Source organism: Sminthopsis crassicaudata, chromosome 4 (assembly GCF_048593235.1).
Source record: "Sminthopsis crassicaudata isolate SCR6 chromosome 4, ASM4859323v1, whole genome shotgun sequence".
Lineage (NCBI taxonomy): Eukaryota > Metazoa > Chordata > Mammalia > Dasyuromorphia > Dasyuridae > Sminthopsis > Sminthopsis crassicaudata.
Window position 1 is genome coordinate 458640607 of NC_133620.1, and position 11440 is coordinate 458652046.

General features: G+C 46.2%; 1 protein-coding gene across 2 annotated transcripts in view; it reads left to right on the plus strand.

The window, feature by feature from the left end:
* LOC141540231 (S-adenosyl-L-methionine-dependent tRNA 4-demethylwyosine synthase TYW1-like) overlaps window positions 1-10311 on the plus strand; it is a 206252-nt gene extending 195941 nt beyond the window's left edge. For both annotated transcript variants that reach the window (XM_074263980.1, XM_074263981.1), the window contains one exon: window positions 9178-10311. In XM_074263980.1, the coding sequence (XP_074120081.1) occupies window positions 9178-9399 (222 nt within the window). In that variant the 3' untranslated portion in view covers window positions 9400-10311. The remainder of the gene's footprint in view (window positions 1-9177) is intronic.
* Window positions 10312-11440: the final 1129 nt, after the last annotated feature.

Consider the following 11440-nt stretch of genomic DNA (forward strand, 5'->3'; position numbering starts at 1 on the left):
AATTTAAGCCAATTTTATCCTATTGTGAAGGGGCTTAAAGGAAAAGGAATGTCTTGTGCCTCCCTTCCTCCGGAGTCCCTGAAGTCCGTTATGGTCATGTCACTGCAGGGGAAGACGGGTCAGTCTTGTCTAGGAGTGGGTCCCAGGACTGGATCCACAACAAAATGCTCTCATTGGCGTCCTCGACCCGAGTCGTCCATTTTGCATAAATGTATATTTAGCCAACCTGACCGTGTTGTTGACCCAGCGCAGCCTTTGTTGAGGCAGCTGAACCCCCGAGCCCAAGCTGCTGTAACACATGCAAATCCTTCCTCTTCTCCTCAAAGGTCAGGAGCCGACTTGAGGATTTGGGCTTAGGGCTGGGGAGCTGAATAATGTCTGGGCTGCTCTCTTCCTGTTCCAGGCCTTCCTTCACTCACAGACTTTCAGAAGTATATAGGAAAAGATACTGCTTCTGGAGGCAAGATCTCTCGAACGGAGCACAGCGTGCTCCTCATTAGGGCCATTTAATTGATTTTTGGCCGACTTCCATTCGCCGGCTGTAGCATTTCATAAGTCACTCTCTCTTCTGCCTTTTATTCTACCCTGTAAATCAGTTGAAGTTTTTATTTCCCTGCAATTAGGGTTGCTTGCTCTAATAGAACAGCTACTGTCCTCTTGCTATATTTGCTCAAATACAGATAGGCTTGCACGGCACGAAGAATCTTGCTCAGATGGAATCAAATTTGGGGAAAGTACCTGAGTGTTCAACGAAGCATTTTATTGCTATAAAATTTAATCCCTTCTATTTCTATTGGATTTGTTTTTTTTTTCAGAGGCCAAATCTATTTGTAGCGATGCAGTTGTATGGGATAGGAGAGAATAAATCTTTAAAATATGAGCAAGAACTTATTATTAAAGTAAATCAGAGAATAAGATAGACAGTATTAAGCATAATAGCTTTTTTATTGTTCTCCGTTAAATAAATACATTTCATTATCTTGATTATCTTGAGATTCATTAGGTACTTGGGAACAGAGTACAAATCTCACTTGCTCCATTCTTTATGATGATATTCCTGGGAGCAATTTTTTTTATTGTTTGTTTAAAATGACATGCAGAAAAGTCATTGAAAGTCAACCTCTTGGCTTAGAGCAGATGTTGGGAATGCAAAATGGCACGGAGAGATGGTTGCTCTCTAATGGTGGGATTTTGCTCCCTCAAAGGATTCTGGGGATGTTGTTTCCCTAGAATAGAACAGTAAAGTTCAGTGTCCAAGCTGTTTTTTGTAATAACTTCCACTGCAAGACTTACTGCTCCTAGGTCACAGGACTCGAATCTTTTGAGATATACCTTTTAATCTGCTTGGGGGAGTAGGGCGACTTCTTGATTGCACTCTTTTTCTTAGGAGTTAGTTGTGTAGTTGCAGGTACAAGCTCTCCACTCCTGGCCTGGCTTTGAGGCAGGCCGTCTGTCCAACTGAGTTATTGGAAAACACCGTTCTGTTTTACCTCAATACAGGGTTGTAAAGATGGATGACACAATCTCCCCGCCTGGAGCTTGGAGTTCCTTTGAGAACGTGCCAAATAAATAAAGGCACTGTTAAGTTACTGTTTTTATTACTCATTTTACATCCTCCTGATATTTGGGTAATATAGAAAAGGAATAATTGAAATGGAAAATTTCTTCTAGTCTTGGCAAAAATTGAGTTTGGGGAAAGTGGCCACGTGGTATGACTCGGTACCTCCAGCTCTGCCATGGCGCTGAGTAGGGGAAGGGCTCAGCCCTACCTGATGGCCACCAAAGAGATGAGGATGGAATTTGCTTGACTATATTTGGTTAGTGAAGAGGAAAAGGGGAAAGCCAAAGATGAGCCCAAGATCTTGCCTAGAGGGCAGTGGGTGAATGGTGGGACCTGTAACAGAGAAGATGAGGGGAAGGAGCAGACGATGAACCTCATTTAGCCCCCACCCCCATTTACACAGCTGAAACCCAGGGAAATGATCGGGCCTGCCCAAGCTGTCCTAGACATGCAAGAGGCAAGATCCAGACCTGATCTTTGGTTCTGGGCATGGTGAGTTTGAGATGCCCAGGGGACCCCAGAGGAGACGTTGATGTGCAATTCAAATCAGGTGCTTGGGCATTTTCTGACAGCTTTCATTTTGGAAAATCATCATGACTACTGGGCAACTTTTGTGCTCATTTGGATCAGAACTACTGCAACCTTTAGTAATTATCCCCCTTTTTTGCTTCCTTTGTGGCTTGCTGAAGTTGTAAGCATCGAGACTTGGTGATGTTTTGGTTTTTTTTCCCTTTTTTCTCCCTTCTGGAATCATGCTGGGGGATGACTGGTCTCCTTTGAGTCTTGACCTCAGAGAAAAATAGTCTCCTTGGGGGACCCTTTGGGGTCTCACCTACCATAGAGATGACATTGCAGCCCTCAGAGAAGCCATGTTTTACCTGGTTTTATCTAACAAGAAGGAAAATAGTTTAAGGGATTGTTCTTATAACATCTATAGAAGGTGGGATCTTCTGGAAGGACACCATTCTTGGTTCAACCTGGATGATAGAGATTTCTGTGTCAACAGAGACTCCAGACAAGGTATAAGGGAGGCTGACAGCAGGAGAAAAGATGGATATTCAGATGCCAGGAAATAATTACTCTGGTTCAGGATTGTAGCTCGTCCTCCCCTCGCTGACTGCTTGATCAATGACTAAAGTGAGCCACTTCAGCAAGGATGTGCCTGGGAGATGTGGGAGCAGAGCCTGGGGAGCTTCTGGCCCCTGAGGCAGATCCCTGGAAGGGATGGGTGCTGGGGGCTTTCCTTTTTTATGTATTTATTTTATTTTATTTTTATTTTTTTATTTTTTAAGTCCCCTGGATGCCTTTTGTTTTCATGTCACAAATACAGACTCTTTACTCCGAGCAGCCTTGAAACAAAGAAAAAATAATTAAGCAAAACCAGCCCTTGGTATATTTGAAGGAGTACTCGCCCCCGTTGTTCCTAACCTCTCCAGGGCCATTTCCTCATTGCTTCTCTGGGCCACATTTATAACCCACAAGGCCCCATCCCATTGTTGATTTATATTACAAATGTAAATTTTACATTTACACTATTGTAAATAGTTCTATAACGGTTATAAACTGTTTATAGTTATAAACTGTTATATAATGGCCATTGAATCATTTCATTCAAGGCATTCCGTGTTTCTTAGAGGAGAGTCTCATCTTCTTACTTTCATAATTTGATTAGTCAATTTTTTTTTGCTGAGGCAGTTGGGGTTGTGACTTGCCCAGGGTCACACAGCTAGTTAGGTGTCTGAGGCCAGATTTGAGCTCAGGTCCTCCCGACTTTAGGGCTGGTGCTCTATCCACCGCACCACCCAGCTGGCCCTTAATGAGTCACTTTCCTCTGTGTCTCTGCAGAGAAAACCCCAGCTGGGCTCACAAAGAGTCGGACCCGACTGAAATCCCTGAAGAACACCCGCGCAGGGAGCTCCAGCCCCTCTTCCTCTCCTCTCTCATTTCTTTCTTCCACCCTTCCTGTACACACGTGTTCCCCCTAGGTTGGTGTAAGTTTTGTTGTTACAAAGTCTGGCTTTCGAGTCAGGCTGCACAGAGCCCTGCACCGGGAGGCCGGGCCTCGGGTATCGGTCAGGGGAACGATCTCCAAGAGCCAGCTCTCACATTCTTGAGTCCGACAGCCGCTAACCAGCCATGTGATCCTGCCCAAGTCATTCACTCTCTCGGGGAAGGCGGAGGGGACCACCTCATCCATAAAAATGAAGGCATTAGATTAGCTGTTCTCCAAGGTCTTTTCCAACTCGAAGCATATTGAGTCTATAACTGAATAATGGATAGAAGAAAATTATGCTCGGTACAGACTGCGAGTGCCGGCTGTTCTCAGGGTTCAGGGACTAGCAGAGCAGGGCCGACCCCCGTGGAGCACTCCAATCAGAAAACTGTTAGCTGGAGCAGTAGCCAGGGTGGTTGTCAGAGTGACCTGGGGAGCTTTGGAGGAAAATGCAAATGGCGGAAACGGATGACTACCTGAAATGATTGGCAGGGACTCTTTCTGCCTTAGAACATTTCTTGTGAGATCTGGATCTGTCTAGAACAATGTAACAATGGCACCTTATATCTATAGTAATTCTGGTAACAGGGTAGCAAATCCCATACCCAAAGGACGCTGCCGTGAAAGGCATTTTAAAGCTCTTTCCCATATTTCTAAAGAAGCTGATGGATGTCGGGTTTTCACCTGTCAGAAGCAAGAACATTTGGAACAATCTGTGAGAAAGGCACACTGTTTTTTGGGGGGAGAAAATGAGGACTTTATAATGTCACATTGCAGCAGGGAATTCTTGCTGGGTAAATGAGGACAGACACCCAGGAGCCTGGCTTGATTGATCAGGACAAGTTGGTTCCAGAAAGGCGGCATCCCGGGCCTAAGTTTGCCACCACTACCTCCATTGGAGCCGGGCTTAGAACAGGAAGACATTGGTCCTTCGCTTGGGGGCAGGAAGGACAGAAGCCCGGCAGAAATGGAGGATGTTTAGATTCTTTTTTTTTTTTTTTTTTTTTTTTTTTTTATTATATATATATATATATATATATTTTATAATATTATCCCTTGTATTCATTTTTCCAAATTACCTCCCCTCCCTTATTCCCTCCCCCCGACGACAGGCAATACCATACATTTTACATGTGTTACAATATAGTCTAAGTACAATACATGTGTGTGAATATCATTTTCTTGGCACAATAAACATTAGAATCGAAGGTACATGCAACCTGGGCAGACAGATATTAGTGCTAACAATTTACATTCCCCTCCCAGTGTTTCTTCTCTGGGTGGGATGTTTAGATTCTTTTGTCAAAATGTCAGTTACAGAAAAGGAAGCAGGAGAGTGGAGAGGTTCACGATGCAGAAGCAGATGTGCGTTTTGGGACGTGGCCTTTGTGGGAATTCAGCCCCGGATCCTTGTTCATAGGGGGTTTGTCTTTCTCCCTTTTTTCTTGATGAGAGGGAGGAAGGGAAAATTAATGCTTATTAATTGAACAAAAAAAGCAGGTACCTAAAAATGTTATTGATAAACTTGCTCCTGGGCTGGACACATGAAAGAAACAATCAGATCTCGGTGGGGTTCATGGCCAGTATGGATAGACATTAAATGGCTTTGATTGAGGTTCTTCCCTTCCCTCTGTCACCTCCTTCCCAGACCCCCCACCCTTTTCTCTTAGAACAGAGAATAAGCAAAGAGCTGTTAACTCGGTATACCAGTAGGCCAGTATCGAATTCCTTTCCTCCATGGACTCGTATATTTTGCCTCATTGAACATTTGAAGTAAGAGTGAAAAAGAATAAAATAGGAGTACTTTGTGGTCTGACTGAAATTTACCTCCCGGGCTTGGCCCCAACCCTGCGAGAGCAGGGCCTGTTCACTGACTTTGTGTCACGTGGTCCTTCAGCAGCCTTTTCCGAATCGGGTTTTTAAGTGCATAAAATAAAATGTGTGGGAGGACCACGGTTACCAAGAGTGTGAAACAAGACCCAACAGCCCAAGTCCCCGAGCCTTCGCTGCAGAGCGTTCGCTCCGTAGACCGACTCGGATGGTCCAGAGCTTGTCCTGCCAGAGCCCTGGGCTCGGAGTCCCTTCTGCTCCTCACTAGTGAGTGACCTCGCCAGGCTGTCCCCCCTTAGTGAGATGATCTCGAAGGCTTCCCGATGTCGCACGCCCCTGGAACAACCCGTGTTTGTCTGTGTGGGGCCTTGCCAGGGAGGAGTCGCACCCCTTCCTTTCCCCGTGGCTCCATCCTGGCAGGGGAGGGCACGTGGCAGTCCTCCTCAGCTCTGGGGTGGTGTTGGCCCGCTGCCTGTGTGGGTGAGCCCCGTTGGGGGCATCCCCCTTGGGCCATCTGCACTCGGGCCTAATTGCCTCAGTTGGAGTCGGGCACGGACATCTTCAGGCTTGGGCCGGTCTGGATGAGGACTCTGGTCCCATCGCGAGCCTAGCTGTGGCCCTTTGGTGAGGCTCCCCTTTGGCTTCCCCACCGGACATCCTGCCTCCTCAGACACAAAATCCCCCCCTCCTGGCTACTGACTTTCCAACCTTGATTCATCCTTCCAGTATTATCCCGCCTTCCGTCTTGGCCAGGAATGGTGAAGCGCTCAAACCTTGTGTTCTTTGGGCGCTCCTCGGCCGGGGATTTGGGGCGTGAATTTCTGGCAGATGTCTGGAGGGCTCGTCCCGGGAGCAGTGTCAGTAGGCAAGCGGCGAGATGTTGGTGTGTCATTTTAACAGACGGTTGGGCTGAACCCGCTTCCTTTCCTCCTCTCCGTGAGCAGGATGAATCTTTCTGAAGTCTCTGCCTAGCCCTCATCACTGGATCAGCCCAGCTCCAGGGTGCTCTGCTAAAATAGCAATGCAGAGAGGAGGGTGAAGACCTTGGCAGAGGGAAATCTTAGTAAGATGCCTCCAGCCCTGCTCTAGGAAAATGGGGTAGTATCGACGAGCAGTCAGTGCTGTGAAATAACAACATTATTTGTACAGCCCTTACTGTGTGCCAGACGCCGTGCTGAGAGAATTACAGTTATCTCACGTGGGCCTCACAACGACCCTGGGAAGTCCCTATTTTGTAGCTGAAAACACTGAGGCAGACAGCAGGTAAGTGACTTGTCCAAGGTCACACAGCTAGTGTCTGGGGCTGGAACCTGCCAGCACCAGGCCCAGGCCTCTGTCCACTGAAAATAGAAAAGTCAACAAGGGGCAGCCGGTGGTGCAGTAACACTTCCTGGCTGTGTGAGCCTGGGCAAGTCACTTAACCCCAATTCCTCAGCAAAAAAAAAAAAAGGAATAGTCAACAAGCCTTTGTTTAGTGCTTACTGTGTGCCGGGTGTCTATGTGTTCGCCCTCAGTATCTTTATTCCCACATTCATCCTCTTCCTTCCTAACGCCTTCAACCTTTCCTTCATTCTCCACTTTCTATTCCTCTTCGCCAACCATAGAGCTCTTGCTCATAGAAGCGAAGGCCCCCATTATTTGTGTGACTGCTACTTGTTTGTACTTTTGCTATTCTGAGCAGCCTTATTTCTGATTCCAAGGGCCTCCCCCCAAATCAGGCTGTTTCTGGACGTGGTTTCCTTTCTTCACGTCACGAACATGCCCTCTGACTAAAAGCAGTTTCATTCAAAAGATTTTTAAAATCCTTTCCTCCTCTTCCCTTCCCTTCTCTTCGCTCCTCATGGGAGATACCTAAATCAATGAAATGATAGATTTAACTCCTACTTGATGATGAAGAAGAAATATGAATAATTATAACAATAATAATCTGGGAGAAAGTCAGGGACTTCTTGATTCTTCAGTTTTCTATTTCTCTCTAAGACATCACCATTCCAAAGCACAACGTTAGGGCAGGATGCTTAAGATTGCATGTGGGTAAAATAAGTAAAATTTTGCATCCATTTCCATTTTAACCCACAAAGCTTCGTGCCTTTCAGCAAAAAGTCAGGTTTTGCTCTGCAGAATTTTTCATTTTCCCAAGTCCCCGAGAGCCGTACATTTCACTTTTTTTCTTGATTAGAACATTGAACAGGGGATTACATATATCAGAGAAGTTAGAAAATGGGAAAATTGCATCCTGGCTCTAATTAATAGCTGGGTGAGCCTTCTGCCCCCCCAACACACACACACACACACACATTTGGGGTACTTAATTGGAGAAAATGGAGCTTGATTTCGAATCCTATTCTCATATTAACTGGCTGTGACCCTGGGCAAGCCACTTAAGTGCTCCGAGCCTCAGAAACCTTGTCTACAATATGTAGCTATTAATACTTAAATAAACTGCCTCCCAAGGTGGTCGTGTATAAGTCTTAAAGTACTGTCAAAATGGGAACTATCGATATTGCCGAGGGAAGAGTAGAAATCGAATTACTTTCCTGCTCGGGTGATTCATAGGATTTATGCAGACGCCGTAGTAGGGTTTCAATCAGGCAAGGTGGTCGGCAGTCACGTTTTGGGGGTCCCCTAGGTCCCAGCCTTGGTCCAAACTAAGGGAATAGAACAAAAAGCAGAACGAGGGTCCCGGCCCTCACGGGGCTCCCCTTCAATTGGGGGAGGCCACAGGCAAGTGTGGGGAGCAGTAGAGGGAAGTTAAGGGTGAGGAGATCGCAGAGAGAGAAAGGGCAGCTGGGGAAGCGTTCACGTCTGCTGTTTGAGGCATGGGGAGTGCGGCGGTGTCCCGGTCACTCTGTGCTTTGGGAAGGCGCCGTGGTGGCTAAGTGGAGCCTGCGTGAGGGACTTCTCACTGGACACTCACAACATGGATGCTTTTGATTCATAGATTTCACAGTCCTAACGCAGGTTTTTAGACATTTGCAGTGACTCTGCTGATCTCATCACTTGCCTCTAGTTACCAGGGGTCTCCTTCTGCCACTCTTGAGCCCTGCTAAGTGTCCAACCCTGGGCTCTCCTCCGGGATTCTCTCTCCTCCAGGGGGGTTTGTGGCCTTTTTCTGCTCCTGCCTCTCTGACTGCTCTTCTCGGTCCCCTTTGGGGAGGGAGCATTCACACCCAACCCAGGAGCCTCTGTCTCGGGCCTTCTTCCCTGTCTTGGTAACTCTCTCTTAGACTTTGTCCATCCCCACGGGTTCATTATTGTCTCTGCACAGATATCTCTTGTGCGATCCAGGATTTAGCCCTTATTTGTTTTTTTCATTTAAAAAACTTGTTATCTTGTCCTGGCACTTTCCCTCATTCCACACGTCAAGTAGTTTCCCGATCTCATCAACTCAACCTCTGTGACATCCTGGACATCCATCCCCATCACAGCCACATCCTAACTCATCCCCTTTCTCCTGGACCGTTGGAACAAGCCTCTTGGGGGGAGGGCAAGTCCCTCCCTTCCACCTTCCACAAACCGCTCCTTCTCTCCCTCTCCTCTTCCTTTCATCTTCCCTTTCCCCCTTTCCTAGAAAACAATCCACTGTAAGTCTGAGCCAGGCCTTAGAACATGGAGAGATTTTTTTTTAACCTTTATTAGACATGTTTTAGAGAAAATATCAGGCTGTTGCTTGGTGACCTGCTTTAGGAGTTTCTTTAAGAAAATCATTTCTGCTTCGCTTTCTGTGACTTGTATTTTCTGCTGTGTCATCACCCTTAGCCACTAATCTGACAACTCTACTTTTTCTTCACAGTTCAAGATTGATGGAGAATGGTGGACCTGGATTGATTATGACCGATTCCAGGAGCTCTTCCAAGAGTATGAAACCAGCAAAAGGTCAAAGACCTTCAGCGCCAAGGATTATATGGCCAAGACTCCCCACTGGGCAGTCTTTGGGGCCGGCGAGCGAGGTTTTGATCCCAAGGACACGAGATTCCAGAGGAAGAACAAATCTAAGGACATCTCCGGCTGTTGAGACTCGGCTTTAGTTGGGATCTGGTCCTAGAATCGACAAGACCTAACTAACTGTGTGATCCCAAAGACAGAGAGCTCGAGTAAATTTTCATGCAGAGAATATTCAAAAAGCAGAATTCCCTGGAGAAGGAATTCCCTTGCATTTGAGAAGGAAAGGCGGAGCCCCAACTCTAGACCCCAGACTCAGTTTTATTATAGGACTCGAGGTGTTGCCTCTCTTAGATCTAAGCAGGAAAATGGCCAGTGGATCTGGACTACCACTGGTGGACTTTGACTCACAGCGCAGTGAGCATGATTGTCACGCCTGGTGCTCACCTGGTGTGAAGGGGCGAGCTGGCATGGGTTAAATCTCCCTGCCTGGGCACCCTGTCATTGACCTCCTGGAGTTCGGATTGCTGGTAGTTCCCAAGAGCCACCTGATTCGCCATGAACGGAGGTGGCTTTTACTGCCACACAGTCAGCTCTTGACTTGGCTGACTCGGTGCCAGCCCCTTGGGAAATGGATTGTCCTTCTGTGGAGATCCACTTTGCATTCTGTGTCTTTCTGTTTCCACCCTGCTTCCCCGAGAGCTAATCCGTGACTGGATTAGAAAGGAAGCCTTTGCACCAGGGTGCACTGTCATGGCCTTGGAGAATTCCTCCCAGCCGGATTCCCAAACCAGGAGGACAATTACTTTTTACACGAGCAGTGAATTTTCAGGCATCTTATAGTCATACTTAAAGTGGGCTCCTGTCTTCCCTTCGTTCTTAGAGTTGTCTCTGTTCCCATGAATCTCGAGGTCCATTTCTTCTCCGGCGGAGAGCTCACACGTCCTCAGAGCTTGTCTTTTTGGAAGGTCATCATGGTTATTTTAAAAATGCCTTCATCCCAGGAACTGAGCTTAATAAAATATTCTTTTTGGAATACTTGGAACACCAGTTTTCTTTTGATTATATTTTTTAATAGATGCGTCTCTTAACCTCTGAAAAGTGACTCATAAAGGCTGGAAAACTGCCGAAAAAGAAAGTTTGACTTCCTTTTTAAAATTTTTGCAGCGACCCACATTTGTACCATGTGTCCTGATCCTGGTACCTAAGCGGGCTTTACAGTTCCCATGGAAAATGGCGGCCTCTTTTGGGTGCCTTACAGGAAGGAGAGCTCAGTAGCTTTGGGTCTAAGGGGATTTATCAGACACTCATTAAATTCTGTTGATAGACCATGAGAAAAATGAGGGCCTCCTCCCCCTCATTGATGCAACTTAGAGAGACTTGCCAATACCTACACTCTACCCATATTTAAGGGAAACTTGGTCATCTCTTTACAGCAGTGTGGCAAGAGGGTGGGGGTGACCTTGGTGGGGGATGGGAGGCAGGGAGGGATGCTGCCTCTCTCCGAGACTCGTTTTCTCTCTCTGTAAAATATAATATTTATTATCTTCACTGGGCAGTTGTGAATAGCCAATGAGACAATGCATATTAACCACTTTATAAGTACAGTTATATATATACACATACATACATACATATATATACAATTTATATATATATATTATATATGCATATATATTTATATGTTAAAAAGTAGGAAGTTATTTCTGTTGAAAGATTGGGAAATGGAAGAGCTGATAATTCCCTGATACCTGGAACCAGTGCTTGAAGATTGATGGGCAAAGGATTAAGAACAGAATACTGGATGGAAGAGTCTTTTTCCAAAGGAACTGATCAATTACGACAACTCTGAGATACCACTTCCCACCCCTCAGATTGGCTAAGATGGCAGGAAAAGATAATGATGAATGTTGGAGGGGATGTGGGAAAACTGGGACACTGATGCATTGTTGGTGGAGCTGTGAATGGAGCAACCAACGCTCTCCAACCTGGAGAGCAATTTGGAACTATGCCCAAAGGGCTATAAATTGGGCAGACCCTTTGATCCAGCAGTATCTCTACTGGGCTTATATCCCCAAGAGATCATAAAGGAGGGAAAGGGATCCACATGTGCAGAAAAGGATCTGATCTCTCACTTATAGACAAGTTATAGACCTGTCTTGGAATGTTTCCTC